The following is a 22,080-nucleotide window of genomic DNA, read 5'->3' on the forward strand; positions in this document are numbered from 1 at the left end:
AGAGGGACCCATAACGTCACAATTCATTCCTGGAATGTGTGTTTGTGTATTTCATTATGAAATGATAAAGCAATGACAAATTCTAAACATCTCAACTTGATAATTCAAATCCAAAGGAAAAGATAAAAAGCGGAGGTATCCAGGGTTTGTATTAAACCAGATATCACACATGTATGTGTGTATGCAAGTGGCTTCTACTGTAACTTGGTATGTCCAGCAACAAAACAGACACATCAAATGACACATTTTCCACACACATCCAATTATCGTACAGCCATCACAATGAGCCAGTGATTGAGTTTCCTTTGTGGTCTGACTAGTCAGCCGGCAACTGTCGCTACAACTGTGCCAGTGCTAGCAATCTGGTGAACTTGGAAGCCAAGCACGCAAGGCATCCTCAAAGGTTTCCAATGCAGTCATGTGACCAAGCAAAGAGCAGACGATTTGGGTCCGACGGGATTGTTGGTGTATGGGCTACACTTGGGTCAGTGGAGCACCTGCAGGTTTATTAATTAATTGGAACTTGGAAAACACATACTTGAGCTTAATTGCTGTGCTTTTGATGGTAAAAATGCCATGGTGAAATGGAATGATAACAATCTTATGTCCAATTGGAAAGCTCCAAGAATTCATGTCCCTGTTAGGCTACATCACACTCACGGTGACTCGACAGACTGACAGTGGTTGCAGAATATTTCTACAGACCCACAGTAGTTTTGCAGGACCTCCCTGACTGATTCAACAGGAACGCCATCACACGGCAAAACTTTTGAAACAGCACTGTAAAATGCTTTGTGTGAAGAGAATAGCTCCCTGACCCCTGTGTGCACATATTGCTGACAAAGCATGGCGCTATACACATCACAGCAGTTCTGTATTTTGCCTGACAGGTATTATGATGGATGTCAACAAAATAACAAGAAATCTGAGAGGGTTTCAGCAAGTAAAACCAGTTTTAGTAGCGATTAGTAAAATAATCTCATTGTATAACGTAACCATTTGACATATGGGAGTAGAAAGCTGTCAGTGTGCAAACGATGACACATTTTGAATGGCAACACTGTACCACATTGGTCACAGAGAAGTAATGTTACACTACCGCAAAAACATCCAAGTGGAAATGCACAGAAGATTTGCACGACAGGGAGCAGCGCCAGAAACAGAAGACATGGAGGAAATGTGCAATGGGAACATGGTTCTTAAAACCTAGGATAAAAATGAGACTATGAGAGCGCATAACAGGACACATGTACGGCATGGTACCACTACCAGATATCAAAGGTCAATCACTTACGACCCACATACCCTAATACATTATACAGTACAATGAAGTACACCTCCATCTGCAATGCGTCACTTAGTCAGGGGAGTGCCTTCCTTGGACTTGGCCTCCAAAGTGTATTTGGAAGTCCCTATTAGCAACACAGCAATGGCACCTGCACTTCCACCATCATTACAGTATTTATCCTAGGCCTGGCATTCTTTGAATTGTACATTTTCCTCCTCGCAATGAATTGCAAATTAATGCCCATGATAACAGAACAAAGAGTACCCACACACAGGCCATGTCTGTCACGTCTCCCGACATGTACCTAAAGTTAGTCTCTTTTGGGCACCAGTCTAATGTACCTACAAAGTTAACCAAGTGAGATGCACAGTCCCTTGACTTAGTCACTGGAATGCTTCACTACAGACAAAATTCCCTGCGAGACACCTAAGCTTCAACTTCTAGCAGAATGTTTAAAAATCACACGCATGACAGTAAGTTCAACTTGCCGCCCTCTCAGCCAATATTAGCCTGCAATGAACTGATGCCAATTTTATTATTAAAGTTATGACTATCCAGAAGTGATGTAAAAAATCAGCCAAACCTGTTGCCCAGGGATACCAGTGTTGGTGTACATGCACAGACTCCTGAAGGTTCATAGCTACAAGAGCAGTTGCTAGAAGTCCAACTGGCCCCGACAGAAGCCAGGGTGTAAGGCCTTGCTTGCACACAACATTGATCAGGTAGTGTATATCATGGTATCATCCAGACATTATGACATGAGTGGACTGGAGCCCATTTACAGTGTCTGTGATGTGTGTGCATCCACTGCACACATACACACAGACACTACGTAAATATCGACAGGCAAACCCAGACAACCCGATGTCTAGACACGTGCGCTCTGCCGACACAGGTTGTATGGAGTGCCTCATCTATCAAAATTCTGCGCTGAAAGTGAATTGTTTAAAAGATGGTGGTAGTGTAAGTTTCTTCGACTTACTAACTTTAGGTAGTATTCTAAATAAGAATTCAACTGTTTAAGCTGCCCCACCTTAAACAGTTATTTTCATCAGAGGGTTTATCGATGAATATTTCTTAGACTCATTTTCTGTGCAACTTTATGCTCCTCTTTTATGTATGAAACCATCGGTCATCCCTTTGAGGTGATTAGGGTATTGAAAAAGCATTTTTCAAAGGTAATATTTTCCTTGCTCCTCAGAACCGAGGCTGCTCTACTGTGACGTTATTCAACAAAGATATTATTCTATGCATACATTATTCTGTTCAAATTTTGAACCCAGGATCTGCTTACTTAAATATTTTGGAGACTTGGTTGCTAATTGCCAAGTAGTCATGCACATGATGCTGCAGCCAAAAAAATAAGAAAAAACAGATAGCAAACTTCCATGAAACAAGAATTTTTCTACCAACCAATGTATGATTATCTTAAATTTATGTAAAGAATGACACCACAATTTTGCTTGTGAATATGGAAATTTGTAAAGAATAGAAACCAAAGGACATCAAAATACCCTTTAAACTAGCAAACCTTTACTGAAAAACAGGTTAACTAAGACAAAAAGGAGCAGATTCAAATGCTGTATAAAGAACAAATTACACAGCATGAAACCCTTTCAGATTACAATCATCTTTTTTGCCCATGACAAGTAGGGCAATTTTGACACAGAAGCACTCCATAGCTCTCAGGATTTGATGAATACATTGCGTGACTGTGGAACTGTACACATCCCTTCCAGACAGATTTTTTTCCCCCCTCTAGTTCCTCACAACGTACATGTATCAGGCCGTGGGCTGAGCAATGAGGCATGCAGGAGGGCTGTTGTGACAGGTAGACACAGGTCAACCAGCTCAGGTCATCTCAAGAGATAATCCAAACAATTCCCACCTTCTCATCCCTTTGCATATTGTGTGTGCATTCACAGCACATTCTAAAAGCTCCCTTTGGAGGAGGGGGGGGAGGCAATGGACTTCATGGTAACGATTTCAGCATTCTGGTATTAGGCCAGGGGGATTATGGGTGATTCATATGTCTGGGATGTGGATGGTGCATGAGGAATTACAGCAGAACAGGAAATCAAGCAGATAATCATTCTGTTTCATTTCTGCTTTTTCCCCTTTCGTTTTGTCTTCTCTTTAGCTGTGCCAGTCTGAAAGTCAGCATATTGGAGCGGTGATAGAATTGTCTGCTCCCTCTTCGGGGTGATGTAATATAGGTCAAGGTATAATTACTGCGATGATGGAGGTTACAATACACAGTCTGCGGAATGTAATGGCCTGCCGTGGTGAGAATGCAACTTTGCAGTTCGTTGCTCAATTTCGCCCCTGTTTGCGCACGTGAAGTGTGAGAAAGAAGGTGCTGACAATTTGTGGTTTACAATATGAACTGAGAAACTGCAATACATTTCAAATGTTGTCCAGGTAAATTACTAACATATCTGGCGGTGCTTCTGGTGCGTAGGTAAGAACATTACAAGATCACAAGGAAGGACTAAAATTCATTGAAATGAGAGAAACAGAGGTCTGATTTGACACGGTATTCCAGCAAGTCCTTTATGGCGCATGATGGTGTATGGATAATTAAAACAGAAAGGAACAAAAAAAATTATTAAAAAAGAAAAAATTGGGGGGGTTCCCACTGTGAATGAACAGAAAGACAGAACTCTGTAAACTGACAAACAACAGACGAATAAAAGTCTTTTTTCAAATGTGTGGTGAGAGTAGTTTTAACGGGGTGTTTTTAAACCTCAAGAGTTTTGCACATTAAATGACTGTACATTAACTTTATTTCCAAAGTATTCAATTTTGTTAAAATGAAAAATGTGCTTCCTTTTATACTAACATCTATGAAATGTTTATGTGTGTAGGTAAACTTACGGACAAATCTGGCCAATGGAGAGTTTTCAAGGAAAAGATTATATTGAATCTGAGGCATCTCCATACATCGTCAAATTGAACAAGGAAGGCTGAAAACAATAACATAAAAAAGGAAACAATTTAAATTGAAGCAAAGGGCCATTTTAAATTCATTAGGGTTGTTATCTACAAACTATTCACATACTTCCCAGACCACAAAACTGGATAACATTTTGGAAAGGTGTTCCTTTAATTTTTTTGTTCAGAAGTGAAGCATGATGTGGGCAAAGGAGGTGTGACCCTTCAATATACTAAAGCACGGTGGCCAGAAACCATTCAGAACACAATGCAGAGAGATGGGGAGGAAGATGTCTGAAGACTTCATGGAATAACACAAGGAAAATGTGATTGTCCTTTTCAAACAAAAACAAGAGAAAAAGGCAGCAGAATACATGAAACCGCAGGCTGACTGCACGGAGAAACCAAACTAACCAAAAGACTTGTTACTAGCTGACTTGGCTAGCCAATTTGCAAGAACCTTGATGACAGGGCTTGCAGGACTTGGCATTTGTTGATCTGATTGACATTTGGGATGCAGCACACAAGCTGTAATGTACATTTTTCTTGCGCACCAATGCTTTACATGCCTGCACACACTGATCAATTTAAAGTATTGTATCTGTGGGGAAAAGTGAACATGTACTGACATGTCTTCCACAAAAGGTTTAGAAATAACCAAATCTCTTATGGGTTAGTGCCGAGTCTTCTGATGAAGCAATTACTCAGCAGGTTGAAATGGCAAAAAGTGGGCAGAATGGTATTTTGAGAACTTTAATTTCTAAACTGGCCAAAAGTTCCCCACACTAAAAAAAATGGTAGTTATGGTTTAATAAGTGTGTGGGGGGGCAGTGGGATTTTGAGTTGACTGATGTACATTTCCTTGGTATACCTGCATTACATGTATATGATCCTAGAAAGCAATTTCATCTTTTTTTTTCAGTAAGTACTTAACCATTTCACGCCACAAAAGATCATGCAAACTCCATTTTAATGACTTGCTTGTGCCACAAGTACACATTATGCAAACCCACCAGTATTTGTTGGCATTCATCTCATCTCTCTTTTTTTTTAATAACATCACATCCGTCTATTCAAGGATCTGGCGGCATACAGCAAAGGGAGTACTCAGTAACTAACCAAGAACTTCAGAGACGGCATTTCGTTTTAATAATGAAGGGCACCTCGATGGTACATTAATACCCAGGGAAAACAAACCCTTAAATCAAAATACTTTTTTTTTTTCTTAATGGAGGGTAAAAGAGATTTTACGAGAAGAATTCCAGCCTCCCCTAACACACAATAAATTTCAGATAGCATCATGTCAATATGGCTTGAAACCCCCAGCTGCCTGCAGCTTAATTTAGTACCTGCAAAAATTTGCACTGTGGGAATCAAGCTTTACTTAGTCATTGGCCATCAGGTTTTTGTTTTAAGGCAACTCTTATTTCGTCAAATCAACAATTTCCCTTTTATGTGTTTCCTTTTCGGGTAGGAGATGGCTCTCTGAGGATAATAGTTAAGGACACAAGTGACTCTCTGGGAATGCTTTTTAAACAGGAAACAGCGTCAATGACTAGAAGCTTGAGAAGATCTTTTCCCACCTCAAGTGCAACTAATGAACTCAGACCACACAAAGGATTCTCTCACAAGCAACCAAATGGCCGTTTGCACAGAATACCTCACAGCATTCTTGTTGATTTATGTTTTTAAATCAGCTTCAATATTAAAGACTGCACTGGAGTGTATCCGACACAACTGTTACAATTTCATTAATCCACAATGTGGCCCTAGAATGCAATATACTTGTATGTCTCTACATTTAGCACTCAATTGCTAAATGTACATTCTTGGGTGAAAAATTTACAAAGCATTCAGGCAAAATCAGCTTGGAATTAGGACCTCAAAAACATGTTACATGTAATGACATCTATATATGATATGTACATATACATACATGTTCCAAGTATTAAAGCATTACAAGTTAAACTACTGTGTTGCTCCTATGTATATGAAGAGGCCAAAAAAAATGGGAATAGGGAATGGTGTTAAGAAAATTCTTTGTTTATAGGAACAGTTTTGAAAAACAGGGACATATATACACAGTTGTAACCTGGTTTGTGTTGCATATTAATATTAACTTTCTGTACATTTCATTCCCTCAACACAGGCATGTGTGGTAGTCGTCATACATACAAAAAAAGTTGTGGTGCAAATGTTTACCTTACAGTGAGGCTGGTGTACGAGAAACAGAACCACTTTCTTCCCTTGACCAAACTCCAGCCAGCAATGCACAATATACAGTTTCCCCAAGTCTAGACATTTCCTAAGTGACTTAGGGGCCATATCAGAAAATCTGTCTGCTGGCCCAGGCTGGCAAAATCATGGCTGGCTCTGCCATGGGATGGCTAGGAGCTACATGTAATTAATTAATGAAGGGCACTGTTCATTCCATTGTCACATACTTTGGACTGAGTAACTGTGACATTGACCAACCACAGAGCCCATCCTGATCGCTATAGACACTTGTTTCTCCATTACAATAAGCACAGTCTTATGTACATGTATTTCCCTATAAGAAATACCTGTAAAGTTAACAGTACCTCTTCATTAAATGTGAAATACACATTTGAAAGGTCTGTCACGGCAAAACTGAATTACACCTAACATTTTGACAAATCCACTGGCCAAAATTTCAACAGGAATTTAAAAAGTAATACACAATTTCATGCAAATAAAATAGAACATGGCTTTGCATGAAAAGCAACTGAGAAGACTTTTTCCTTAAATGAGTACCAGAATCTGAGAAAAGTGATGCACATCCGGGCAGCGCTGTACAGTGCGACCAAAACAGTTGCATCCGGGCCTAAGAAATAACCATGTGCGACCAAATGTTTAATTCTTATTGCCAATGGTGACCATGATTTGTCCCCGTTAGTCGCCTACCTTGTCAGTCACATTTTACAAACGATCGCTGCCCAGTTTTCTTCTACATGCACCGAGCGATGTATCTCTATATGATCATGTGGTTTTTCTCCGTTTTACTGTGTACACAGCATGAGCCCATGTTAACTGCAACAAAGCTTACATGTAGGTGCACACACGCACGTGTGGGCCGCACGCTGTATAGTATAGAGGGTGTTTGGGGAGCTGAGACATTTTGTGTATTAATAAGGCACTAGCAGTCCAAGTACACCACGATTCCAGTGCAATAAACTTGTTTCAGTCCCAAATGTACTTGAAGTTTCCAACCAAAGCTTCCCCTTGGTCTGGTCGGGTCCCGGGTACGAAATGCTCAAACATAAGAGAACAAACTTGTCTTGTCTTTTCTTTCAGCTTCTTTAATGGCTTCTGGTTTAATGGCTTCTGGCTAGTGACCCCCCAAACAGAGATATTGACAAATGGGAAAAGCCACCTACGTAGGGCTGGATAGCTCAGTTGGTAGAGCACTGGTTCCAGAGGTCGCAGGTTCAAATCCCGCTCCAGTCAATTCTTTGTTCATCTTTATAATCAAAGCTTTTTTTCACATAACCGGTTGCCATTTCAATTTATTCCACATGCACAAAATCCACAGCCTGTCTGTCCTGCGGATCATTGACAGAATAATGTTTCTGTGTTTTGTCAGATTTTGTTCATGTAACTTGTACATTTTGCAAATTTGTCTACAGTATGTACAAAAATTGACCTGGCACCTCCTAACTTTTTTTTTCTAGGAGCCAGTGGCCCTCATTTTAATTTTGTTTGGACAGCACTGCATTCGGCTTACGAGCACAACCTACATGCACTCTGTTTCTGACAAAAATGTGAGTTTCAAAATTTAACACTTTTTTCCAGTCAAGTTGCTACCTTTCCAATACGAACCAGCACTGCTCACTGAACTGAAAAATAAAAATACAAATTTTATTCGATCTCTGTGTGGGTGTCAGACTTGACCTTGTGTAGCACTCTCAGCAGTAGTTTCAGGATATTCCATAACTAGTGTACATAAAAAAAAAAGGAACAGGCAGCAAGGAAACGTACACGGGGATCAGTCAATGAAACTTTGGCTGAGTTTGGGGTATGGCTTTATTTCATTTCGGCTATTGCTGAATTTCAAAAGATCCGTATAAAGGACATTCATCATCGCTAGAGTCGATAATAACGTGTGTTTCCCCTGGCCACCAAAATGGGGTTGGCCGACCTATTCAAAATATAAAAACGCACAGACGCCAAAAAAGTGTGTGTGTGTGTGTGTATGTGGTTTTTTTAATGTGAAATTGTGTCATTATGTACACCGCATTCCTAACCTGGGAGATTTACATAACCTAAGTAAATTTGTTCTTTCACACATACATATCCAAATTGTTGATGACTTTCAATGGGTGACTGTACAAACACATGTTACAGGGATCCTTTTTATCTTGACACTGTGCTAGAGAACGCTTATCAATACCCCTGCAGGTGCAGCCAGGCAGACATTTTTAGATCAACTGTCAATTCTGGCCATGACACCATTTCTCCACACACACAACCACCAGGGGGACCCTGCATAGAAAGGGATGGCAGTCTATGCTAGTTGGAGCATGACCCTCTCCTGACCTTGGCTATAACAGGGTCACACCATAACTGAGGACACAGGCTGACCTTCCCTCCCCCTGCCAGGAACCACATGACCATACGATACTAGACAAAGAACATTTTAAATTTTGCTGTCACTGGCAAACTCTTGAGGCTTCTTCCAAGTTTGCAGTTCCCATGCTGTGGAAACTAATTCAAAATAAAGCACAATTTTCCTGATGAGGTCATGGCTACTTTTTCTTTTACAAGCACACTGGTATTTGAGGGCAGTTGGCAGGTCAGGTACTGTGCATGTCCAGAATCTGAGTTGAGTAGGGTTTCCATAAAATGTTGAGTGATCATTGCAATGCACTCCTCCCCCTCAATTCAGCCCTGCAACCCAAAGTGCTAACACAACTGATGGGCAAGTTCTTTGAGATCAGCTCAAATGCATGCATGGTACGGTCAAGTTGGTCATGTAGATGAATCCAAGATATGTCTTGCACATGCCATTTCAGAGGGTTTTGGTGAACAACCTTGGAACCGTTCACAGAATTGTTTAGGAAAAAGTGTTTCAAAATAAAGATGTGTCAATAAAGAAGTGTTAATCAGGTGTCTTCCAACACAATGACTTTAGGACCTTAAGGGATACAATGTGATGCATGATGGCAAAAAGAGAAAACAGGGAATCTGAAGTATATTATATAATTTATGTTCCAATGGGGCTTCTCTGCCATGCCCTTGCCTAAACTTTCTCTTCTGTGCCCTTGTGTAAGCTAATCCTTACTCCCCATTCACGTTCCTTTACATAAAGTTTCTGTGTGTTCCGCACTGGACTTTTTTTAACAACGGTGAACAAGGTAATCCTCCATTAATGGTTGGCCAATGTGCCACAACGCCGACATATCTTCACACGCTAACAATAGTCAGCTACCTCATACTGCTCAATGTGGTTGTATTACACAACTGACATTTCTTTGATTTGTCTCCACCACCAAAACTGGTTTTACTTGATGCTAACCATTTCAATCAAATCTGCCACACGATCCACAGGGCAATATAAAGGCAAACTGCACCGATGGAAAGGTGCTACGTGCCATGCCACGTAAAAAGTAATGTGCATGTAAATATACGTACCAGGACTATTCTTCCCACCATGCATTTGACCATTTTTCATTTTACCATCGGCTTGGTGAAACCTTTGGAAAAAAGTCCAGCACAAACATGGCTATAGGGAAAAAATTACACCAATCAGTCTAATCAGAATGCCTAGAGAGCGGGATCAGTATGTTTGTCTACAAGTGTGTAGACTAACAGAAAATGTTCTACAGTAGGGTATTATTATAAATAATAGAAAAGGAGCAAATTTTAGAAACAGTGAGCTAGCAAACTCCCGTTATTTTAAATCTTGCAATATAAATGTACATGGAATCGGCATTAAAAACTCTTGAACAACACTGGTATTGGTGGAGAGGTAGTATCTAGGGGAATGCTTGTGCAACTAACATACTTAATAAAACTAGATGTACACAATATGTAGGCTACATAGTCCTCCATTTAATGCCAATGGTAGGTACCTAAATTTTTTACACTTTTTGCACTGCCAACACATATTGTATGTACTGAATTCACAGTTATGCTGTGTGCATCATGGGTGCACGTAAGTTCAAAACCTTCAGATACGCTAACTGGCCCTATATATAGCTCAGAAGTCAGGCACAAATTTTTTTGGTTAAGGTCTCCTCTTTCCAAAATACACATTCTTGCCTGGACAGTCTCAACAAACAGGATGATTTGTAAACTGTCTGTAAACTGTGGTCTAAACACCAGCATGTCAGGAGGAATTTTCGGCTAGAAATGTTGTGTCTTCATGTTGGATGGGAACGTGTGTAAGGGTGGGAGAAATACTTCAATAAATATTGTGGCAAATATGTACGTGCAAAAAAAAAAATTAGAGGAAAAAAATTATAAATTTAAGATTTTAGAAACATCTACGCTGGATATCTGCATGAACCAAACCTACTCGTTCATAAAGACCTTTCTCACCAACGGTGCATCCACAGGGGAGAGAGGACCATTCCCCACTAAAAGAGAAGCAATTTTTAAAAACAAAATCATGCAAAAAGGCAAATACAGAGTCTGTTGCATTTTGATTCCTTCAAAAAGCATGTAAAAGTCCCCAAATGCAACCTTGCCCCTCAGAAAGGCCATAAAAGGATGTACATATATGAAAAAGTTTCCAAGTTTTTTTGGCCTTCCAGCTAAAAGTCCCCCATCCCCTGAAAATGTGGTTGCGGATTCAACATCGTGTCTCAAGTTCCCAAATGTGAAGTGACATATTATGGAAAGTTATACCTTTTTATGTAGAACCTACCGGCAGCCTGGGGAACACACAAGTATTGGGGGATGATGGTTGGGAGAAGTTAGACTATCTACTACAAAAGGGACAAAAGCTGCAAGGTCCCATACAGGTATAGAAGGGGGAGGGGCACAGGTCCCCACTGTTTGGGGGGGGGGGAAAAAATAAGAGGGGGAGAAAAATATCTTCAAAATCGGTGTGAGAGGTGAAGGGACAAGTCTGTGGATCCCGTCATGTCTCTGGGTGGACCAGACGGCTAAGACTTCATCCCCTCCCCTTACCCTGCAGGTTTGCGCCTTTAGGCGGGCGATTAAGTAACAATGCAAACTAGCATGGCTAGGCTCCAGCTCTGCAGATCAACTGATTGTGTTCCAATGTTCTTATGCCTGGTGCATAAATCTGCTTGCGTATGTGTATCCCACAAGGACGGATTGATACAACCTTTCACCGTTTTGAGTAATTTCTAACCCTATTTCGCGAGGTGGGTTAACTCACAAATCTTGGGGTTAACCGTGGGCGTGAAAAAATTCTCTGGGTTATCTTCAGTTGTGTGAATGTTTGCAAGTTTTTCTTCAACCTGTTTTTTTTTTTGGTCAAGTAGCAGTAAATACAGTCAGCATGGCCTTGCGTGCACTGCTGATGCCCACTGTAGCTGGTATCCAATAACATTGCTTTTACTTGTACCTGTACTTGAGTTTGTTTTAGGTATACTACACGTAAGGCACCTGTCTTGACCTCACGCTGCATGCAGTGCCAAATCGGACAGAAATAAAACCGCCTGGTCACTCTGGGGCTGCGCATGTTCCACTGGCATTTCAAGACTATCATACGGGTTAGCCATGTGAGTTTTTTCTTGCCCTTCCCTGAAATCCCCCCCCCCCATATAGTGGTCAAACTATGTGCTCAGCTCAGCAAAACAGGCCCACAGATTTGAAGTTTTTGTGAACGGAATACCCTGACTTGGAAGCCATAAATCCTAAACTCGCACTTTTGCAGTGTGAATTATAGTTACAAATTACCCGGGTTTGCACAAAAGCAGGTAATCTAAATTACCAGGGTGAGGTTTCTAGCGGTGAAAGGGATTCTCCAGGTTAATTTCTACCGAGGTATGAACAACTCCCCGGGTAATTAATTACCCGGGTAAGTCCAGACTGGTGTGGAGAGTTCTACAGATTCACTTGCTTTCTGTAGGCTGTTATGGAAGGGTCTGTAACCAATTTTTGGAAGACAAAAATAATTATCTGCTTTGAGAAAAAGCTCCAGAACATGTCTCCTATATTATCGACTAGAGTTAACAAGTTTGCAGAATTCAGCCAGAAATCTGCTGAAAAATTCACTATGCTAAATTTCTGTCAAAGTCTTTTTTTTTTTCAAAAAATCTGTTACATTTTGCCGAAAATTGGCTGAAACGGCCACCCTGCAGGACAACCCATTCCATGTGCATGGCAACAATGCACCGCTTGACTATGTGACCTTTGCCCCCTCCCCTACAACACATGCAATCTGAAAATCGTTTGTTTCAATATCACACGACTTCCATTGGAACCACTTCATATAATTGTCATTAAAGTAACATTCTTCTTAAAATGTTGACCAGTATTACTTGATGTTTCAGTCTATTCATGAATAGTAGTACAAACTTTTACTCTTTCCGTTATGTAATTATAAAACATACATTTATCCTGACATTGTATGAAAGCAACTCACAGTTGTCAAAATGTATTAAAATAAAGAAAATTACACATAAAATGAAAAACAAAATGGTGCCAAACTTTGTTTTTAAAACAAATTACAAAAAGCCAGACATTTGATTAAGAAATGAATCTGGCACAATCATTTGCTAAAAATACATTTTCTTAAAGTAGTCAAACCCTGCCTCGAGTTGCACCAGATCGCACTTGAGTTAGTTCTGATCAAGGTATGTTAGAAACCACCGGTGCCCCAAACAATTTTTTTAAAACTTCTGATGGGCCTGAGTGTTATCATTCCCTTCACACCCCTTTTGTTCTTACAATGTTTGCTGTGTCCTCTCCTATCCTCATGTTTGGCAGGCAGTGGTTTGTTACGGTCAAAAATGACAATGGACTAATTGAAAGCCTTTCATACTTCATGCTACATCACCCATTTTCTAAGTCACCTCTTTTTTTTCTCAACAACTTCAGAAAACCAGCAGCCCATTAAAACTGACATTAATGTCACAACAAGGGCCCATGTGTATATTACATTGTACCATGCTATAAATATAAGTGCCACCTGGCCTTGAGTAACATTCCATTGTGTCTATTTGTTTTGTCTGGGGCAGATACTCTTTATTGTGCTCTCGGTTTGGGCTCTGTGCCAATAGCACACAGCCTCCTTCTCACAGGCCACAAATGCAGTCCTTTGAAAATTTATCTTTACTCTCTCCCAAAATGTTTTTGTTCCGCAAGTTTTCTTCCATCAACATGTGGTTAGCAGGTATGCATGCAGGCTGACATCCAATACTAGCAACCATGTAAGTACCTGTACAAACCCATCAGATGCAGTTTTTCCTTCAATGCCTGTGGTAGTCTGTCAGCACTGATGACGTGATACAGATGTGAAAATTATGGTACCATTGAAAAATTAATTAAATTAAATGTTAATTAAATTAAATGTTAATTAAATGTTCATCTCAAAAGAAAGATGTAAAGATTTCTTATTTTCCTCAAACTTAAGAAAAGGGGTCTAGAATAATTCAAACTGTTCCACTAGCAACAAATGCACTGTGAAAATGGTCGCTATGTACATCAATAGGGTAGGTGCGCCACCCTCACCCATCTACCAGAGAAATTTTCAGCCTATAAAAAAGAATGCTCCATTCATGACATAAAGGATCTATGCCAATGACAGGGATGAGATTGATAAAACAGCTGAAAACAACTGAAAAAAAGGCATAAAGAAGCTGAACTGTGAAAATCTCCTATACTTTTGTACACAGTGAGGAAAAAAAGCTGAAATCCAAAGCAAAACAAAAACTGAAATCAGTGAACCTGCATGTAACTGTTTGTTGAGTTTTTTCCTAATTGCATTCTTTTCAGCAGACACCATATACGCACTCACGTATCACTTGTTGGAGCAATATATGACACTTTTGGTTGGCACACCAGCAAATTACAAATGAGCAACTTACCACATCAGGAATCAACTCTGCACTGCATACACGTACAACTGAGAAACCAGTCACTATTGGTCAGATTATGATCTCAATACATCGATGTCCATAATTAGAATACGAAACCTCTGGGACAACAGGCCCACAGCCTAGGCTAAGGGGTTTGAAGGAATCCCCCCACTCACTTCTGAGTTCCACCTCTTGTTGTTGTTTTTAAATATAAATATACAATTTTAATATACAGTAATTTTCGGAATATAAACCACGGCTTAAAACGACTAAATGTTAATTTGCACATTTTTTACTTGGTATGGCTTATACGCCGTGCTGCCTACAGTCCCAAAATTACGGTAATAATGTTTATACCATTCGTTCTTCACCCAGCGCCTGATTCAGGGCACTACATGTAGGTGACGAGCAGATTCATAACAGGCCAATGTACAATACGCTGTGAATATTGAAAACCGAAGTGTTAAGTCTTACATGCATCCATCGGTTTGCAACCAATTGTTCCCACGCACATTATGATAGGCCTTTGTGTAAAATATGTGCCAAAAGTTCCATTTTGGGGTTGATGAACCCTCCCCCCGTCTCCGGTCAGGCAAAGGGCCTAGACAAGTGAGAGGACCACAAATGCAGTCCTGTCAATAGAGCTTCCAAAAGGCAGATAAAACAAAAGGCCTCCTGCATTATGGCACACAACACAGGTGCCCAGCATCTGTATTTACTGGTTCACAAACACAGGAACTCTCATACTTATAAAGAACTCTGTGAAACTGTACCGGAATGCTCCCTTATGGACACATTTTGAGAACAGCCAAAGTTAAAACAGGTTGTGACTCCAAAACAGGTGTGGCCTCTCTGTGTAAAACCATCAAACTGCGCAAAAAATGGATCGGGTCAAATGGACTCATATGGACAGACTTAACCTCATGAATCATTTATATCCTCTTTTAGCAAGCATTTCACAATAAACACAAAAGTTGCAGACACGTGTCCCTTTTAACTTAGAGTCTGGGTCTAGGTGAACACCTTTTTACCATGACAAAGAGCCTGTCTGACAGCCTACCCATGGTCGACCCTGTGCCCAACAGGTACTGCGAACCGATCTCCAACACCCTCAGATCAGCCACGCCCCTCCCCCAAATGGCCAACCAACTTACCAACCATCTCTAGTTCCCACTTCACCTGCCAAACTAAACAGCAGTTGCTACTCCCTGCCCTGCTTTCTTTCCCCTCACAATAGGGCCCAGACAGTCCACAAACACAGCCTGTTTTTTCAGAACCAATGACAATGTCAACACACTGCAGACCCCCTGTGACTTCAAAGGTACCTCCCAGTTCAGGTATGCTATAACTGGTCCTGCCCTCAACGACAGGAACCCCACCCCATTTATGAAAAGCAGGGTCCTTACAGAACCTTGTCTTCAGACTGTTAAGGCACACCCTAGCCCCGCAAAATAAAACATAGATGAACATGTCTTTAGCTAGGTTTAATTAATTACCAATGCATCTCACAAGCTGTGCCCCGTCTGTTCCTTTAAAGCTTTGCCAATGTTACTGAAATAAATGCAATTTTTCTTTACTTTGGACCCTTTAGTCCCAATAGACCAATTTATGTCCCTGCTGACGGTGCATTTCGAACTTCAAAGTCTTAAACAAACAGATAAATGATAATGCATCATATATTTTTTGCCACGTGACAGCTCTTCAGTTGTCACATTTTTAACCGAGTTTTTTTCAGTTAGGATGAACACAAAAGGTCTCACAAAGTTTCAGAATGCTAAATGATTACAACCGTTAGTCGGTGTATTACTACAATGAACTTCATCAACATAAGAACAGTCATACTCGTAATGACCATCCAAGACTAGAATTGACAGTAATGTATCCTGAACATGTGAGACAATGTTCTTGCAATGTATGAGGACTTGGGGGGAAACTGTGACAAGGCCAAAACAAAAAGCGGTTCCAGTTTTTTTGCTCAACAGCATCTCCCAGGAATTATCCTCACTTGCTTCCACTGACTTTGCAATTAAACAATCCTGCCCTCTGCCAAAGTTATGCAAATAAGATATTACACACGAAGCAGACAGTACAACAACATTCCTTGTTGATCCTTATGCTCAAATATTAACACATGTGTGTGTATCCCTTCCCTCTACAAATAAACAATGCAGCAGTATACCAGCAGCACTGTGTAAAAATAACATTGTCTTTTAAACTATTTCAGTGAGCGGTGTGTTAAAAGACCAAACGCTTCTACAATCTTGCAAAGCTTCCACGGCGATACTTGCTCCATATCCTATGATTTGTGGTTATAAAACTCTGGCTAAGTACACAAATAATGTTCATGAGTGTAGCGGCAGGAACAATTAACACAGAAAATAGTAAGAATAATTTAGTTGACAAATGGAGTGATCAATTATTGCATGATGAATAAATTGACTACTTGCAGCACGGTACCCGCTGCTGCACTGTATTTGAGCAAGCTATCAAAGTGATAAGATGTCTGCAAGTTAGTGAGCAGAATGTCACAGGTTCAAATCCAACCTGAACAAGCTTGTCTTTTCCGTTTCTTTTTTCAAACCTTGTACCACACTGAGATTACAATGTAAATGAATACATCGGTGTTAGGGAAACATTCTTCTCTCATGCATCAGGGCTATACCAAGCCTAAAATTCACATTCCCTCATGCAAAGCTAAATATTGTCTCTATTGCATTGCCTGTTTGGACGAATACTTCTTATTGCGAGACCAACAATTCACCAATCAAATGACTGGGATTTACTCATGTTTCTTTTATTTTTAAACAAAGTTCCGATGCTCAGTAAAAGTGCACCAAAAATTCAAGGGGAAAAAGGGAATGTTGATCATTGTCAGTATACCAGATTGTTTGGTATAGGACTGTACACTGTAACACTTCACCAAGTGCTGATGACCAGTGTCACCAATGCTTGTTTTACAGAGCAAGATGCTCTTTTGGTTTGACAGTGGTACATATTTCATGATGTATAGACATCCAGGTGCCATACTTTCTGCCTGGAGAGCAGAGCATGAATGATACACAGGCTAGCTGTCAAATTGCCGTGCATGAGAGAGATACAATGTATGTGGGCAGGTTTTAAAAAAATCTCTGAGGATGTAAGACAGCATTCCCACTTGAATTGGGAACAGGTGGATCATGATCCAGCATTTTGGTGTGATTGTTATCTTACAGCAACGAAACCGCAAGTCGCGTTCCCACTTACGCTTGATCCACCTTTGTCGACCCCGAAAGGTCACTGAGTTGGGCACTGCGCATGCGCTAGCTTACTGAGTGCGCGCTCTGTGGCAGTGTTGCATGCTGGGACGGTTCAAATTGCATGCGTATGCTTGCAGTGGTTTGATATTCCCAGCTTTCGACATGGGAGGAAGAAATCCAAAGGTTTCTTAGATGCGGAGTTGTACTGACGTGCCGACCTTGAATCGGATCGAATGTTCAACCTAGCTAGTACGTTGTCTCTTCAAACTTTGCTTCTGTTTCCAATACTCTATTACACACTGCAGGTTATACACTAACACAGAATTAGTTTTTGAAGGAAAGCAAGTAAAATAACACGAATGAAAAAGTTAAGAAACAGACGAATGCGCAATGAAAATTGTGAAAGAGCTAGGCACACATCGCGGCATGCATGCATTGCGAATGCGTGGTGACACATTTTGCTAGCCCGTAGTTCAGGGGTTGTTTATTGTTCATGCTGTGCACATTAAAAATGTTCACATGAGCTACATACAAAAAAACGTATCTCTTTGTACATCAGACCGCAAAAGTTCTGCGCCACCAATGCACGGACGGATGTTGACAGGTCAAATTGCCAGATCAGATCCACCTTTTGCGTTTCCATCTGATCGTGATCCACCAATTGCATGATCTGATCCACCAATTGGGGGATCTGTATCCTGCTCCAGAGGAGGATCAAGAAAAGTGGATCTGATCCTGATCCACGTTATAACGGTTAGCGTTCCCACTACACACAATTGTTGGATCTGATCCACCAATTAGGGGATCTGATCCAGCAATTTGGCAAAAGGTGGATCAGATCTCCCAATTGGTGGATCAAGTGGGAATGCGGTGTAAGAGATTTGAAAGAAATGCTTTCAGAGTAGACAATATGATTTTTTTTTATCATTATTGACAAAAACATAGCTGGCGGAAGACGACCAAGTAGCCTGTAAAATCACCGGCAGCCAGCACTTCTGGACAACACTGCTTCCAGACTCAGTGAATCTAAGTTTCAATTCAGTTGGACAATGGGTACTTTATGATGGGTGCTGAATGGCAGGCAGATTGTTACTTACTGTTACCATCAGTGGTATTCCTATGTTGTGGTGCGGAGGTGATGTCATCAGTACCTGGTGTGGTTATCATTACACTGTGGTCAGACGTCTTGCGGGCATCTCGCACTAGTGGGTACGACTCCTGGTACTTTGCCTTTCGTCCTGAATGGTCAGAGTAGACCCCAAAAAAATGACAGTTACCAATTATTACAGTGCACCAGGTAAGATAACAAAATACATTCCACTGTGAAAGTGGCTTTGTTAAAGTACATAAAACAAGATGTCACCATTCAGCTACACATACGTAATGCAAGAGTTCCTCATGGTTTATTACACATAACTGCAGTCACCATGAAAATGATTCATTTATTGGGTCTTCTGTTTCTCACAAAGTGTGTCAGACTGAAATTGAACCTCTTATAAAGGAGCATCTCCAAGTGGCCAATGATTCCACTTCTCCTGAGATTGAATTTTATTTATTTATTTATTTATTTCATTTCTTGGGCTATACAGGTCAAAACATTACACACACAAAAAGCATAAGATTTTGATTTTTTTTAAATAAACGAAGACAATTTCTAATCGCTCATAAGGAAATAACTTCCTGTCGAGGGGCTTTCCAACCAAATCAGGTAAAAACAAATATTACCCCTAACCCCCAGGTTGTATGTAAAATTGTATTGAAATTGGAGGATTTGGGACTGTTAGGGTTAACACAGAATAGTGTGAATGTTTTCTATAAATCTAACTTACAACAACAGAAGTTAGGAATTTAAAACTTTTTCCTGGTACATTTCCACTCCCGCAGAGAATCAGAATCAATTCCAGAAATTCTTAAGTTGTTCGAATCTAATCAATCAACCACATCCCTATTCAATTTCAACCCCTTTGTTTCTTGTATTTAAAAATTTTGACATTTCACAGGGTCTGATATCAAGGAGCGATGGTGCAAACAACACTACTGAGCAAAATTGATGAGCTATTTGCTAAAAATAAGTGGCAAGCAATACTTATAAGATGCCCTGGTTGTTAACCTGTTGATGCCTATGGCAAAACTTTTCCTGAACTCGGTCGTGCTTATCGTGTTCAAGAAACCGCCACTAGATGGCGTCCTGCTGCTTTCACCTAATGATAGGCACTTCGAATGCAACCACTTTATTCAGAAGGCAATGTACACAGAGCACTGTGAAAAGCATTCTCGGTCTCAACGCTGTCCGTGATAAACTCGCAGCACATTGATCTCCACCATCAGCAAACAGAGATTCACCTAAGTTGGACATTTATATCAACATTAAGAGGTAAAGGTCAAATTAATGTGACTGCAGTACATGTGAACGCTGGACAACAACATTCCCAGGTCTTGACACAGTGCTGCCTTTCTTCCTCACTGACACTGTTTTCAGTAATGATCACTTATTCATTTGAATACAACAGAGATACTTTGGACGTTGGGTATGTGATTGGAATCACAGACATGCATCATGTACGACAACATGCCACTGTCATGTACAACAGCGTATCGGCAGTCTCCTGAAGATGGACAGAACATAGTGCCTGAAATGCTGAATATCCTCCGGGTCTTCTCAGAACCACACATACTCAATATCGTCCGGTTCTTCTCAGAACCACACATACTCAATATTCTCCGGTTCTTTTCAGAACCACACATACTCAATATTCTCCGGTTCTTCTCAGAACCGCACATACTCAATATTCTCCGGTTCTTCTCAGAACCGCACATACTCAATATCCTCCGGTTCTTCTCAGAACCGCACATACTCAATATCCTCCGGTTCTTCTCAGAACCGCACATACTCAATATCCTCCGGTTCTTCTCAGAACCGCACATACTCAATATTCTCCGGTTCTTTTCAGAACCACACATACTCAATATTCTCTGGTTCTTCTCAGAACCACACATACTCAATATTCTCTGGTTCTTCTCAGAACCACACATTCTCAATATTCTCCGGTTCTTTTCAGAACCGCACATGCAAAAGAGATATTTTACATGGGTGCTACCGCAAACCAACGGTACTATTTATCTAGCATGTCACTGTTGAACTCAAAAATACCACTCCCGCTCTCTTGAACCAAATTTTCAGGCTCCAAGACCTGATCTCATTTTAAGTTTTTACAGTTACGTACAGAGCTCCATTGGAGCTCGTCGTCATAACACACAGTGCCACCAACAGGTTACTAAAGGAAAAGTCACATTTTGCAGTGTGTTACACGGGAAGAGGTTGACATCTGCATGCCAAAAAAACATTCCTTTTGCGCTTTCCACTATCATTTTTTATGTTCATACTTGCGTAGAATTGCAACTGACTGAATGAATGAGTGAACAGTCAATGACACGTTCTTTATAAAGCTTCCAAATTGTGAGGTTCGGCATGTTAACTATTATGTGTTCCTTTATCTGCAGATGTTCATTCTTGAACATTAGACTTGGAACATTATCTCTTTTTTTGTGGCACGTGGAGTGGATGGTTTGTAAACAAGGAGGACAGAACCTACCAGCATGGCTGTCAGCCTTTATTTCGGATAGTCAGACAAAATTGAGCCCTCCAAATCATTCTATTTTTGAATGGAATGGAAGCATCAATTTTCAAAACGGCGACGGGCTTCATGACTGTTTTGAGGGGTGATCATCTATGGAGGGAAATATCTTCAAAAATCATCAGTCAAGTCACTGAAAATTGAAAGGAAAATTAAGGATGAGGAAGTGAGCGTCTAAATAATTTGATATGTGTCTTGAACAGCTGAGAACCTGATTTTTTTTTCCTGTTTTTTTTTAAGCAGGACTACCCATCCCTGTAGTCTGCGGCAGCTTATGGTCTGCAATCTTAAGCAAGATACCAGCCTGGAGGTGCAAACTGGTGACTGGCACATCAGCATCACCATGCTCATTAGTCAGGGCAGAAACCTAACCACAGACCAGACATTATTCTTGGAAAAGAACTCAGACTGTGGGGGTCAGACATGGGCTTGCGGTTGCTGCCAGTTCATGAAAAGGAGGGCGGAATTTAATCGGGTTATTTCTCCCCCCCCTCCCCCCAGTCGGGAGAAAGAATATTTCCTGACTGGGAAGTCAGAATGTCAAGACTGATTAATGATTATTGCCTGGAGCACTTGCTGAACAATTTCTCAACTGTAAAAGAGTGTGTGTGTGTGTGGGGGGGGGAGCTTAAGGGCAATCAATCCAACTATTATGAAAAGCTACGCTTACAGAATGAATAGTGAGAAACCTCAGCATTCATGTATGTACAATGTGGTTGTGTGTCTGCGCAACATGTACATGTGGGTTAACCAACATCAGGCACGTATGCAGCCTTAAGTTGTAAAATGACATACATTCAAATTGCATCATGGTAACTAACTCTAAACACACCCACCAGGGATACACAGAAAAACCACATGTAGGCAATGTCTCAACAGTTGGTCTGAGGGGGCGCCATAGGAGAAAACTGTTCTATGGACAGAAGGTGCCAACAGGCTAGTTCTTTCTGCATTAAGACTAACTTGATGTC

General features: G+C 40.7%; 1 protein-coding gene across 3 annotated transcripts in view; it reads right to left on the reverse strand.

Annotated features, from left to right (window-relative positions):
• LOC110982191 (uncharacterized) overlaps positions 1-22,080 on the reverse strand; it is a 43,200-nt gene that overhangs the window by 15,684 nt on the left and 5,436 nt on the right. Inside the window, exons 1-2 of one of the 3 annotated variants that reach the window (XM_087132149.1) lie at positions 18,572-18,704; positions 4,166-4,254 (exon numbers count right to left, since the gene is read on the reverse strand). In XM_087132149.1, the coding sequence (XP_086988275.1) occupies positions 4,166-4,229 (64 nt within the window). In that variant the 5' untranslated portion in view covers positions 4,230-4,254; positions 18,572-18,704. Of the gene's footprint in view, positions 1-1,871; positions 2,008-4,165; positions 4,255-18,571; positions 18,713-22,080 lie in introns of those variants that run through there. The other 2 variants (XM_087132147.1, XM_087132150.1) reach the window with 2 other exon arrangements.

Source organism: Acanthaster planci, unplaced genomic scaffold (assembly GCF_054643075.1).
Source record: "Acanthaster planci isolate LZ-2023a unplaced genomic scaffold, COTS_SCS Contig101, whole genome shotgun sequence".
Classification (NCBI taxonomy): domain Eukaryota; kingdom Metazoa; phylum Echinodermata; class Asteroidea; order Valvatida; family Acanthasteridae; genus Acanthaster; species Acanthaster planci.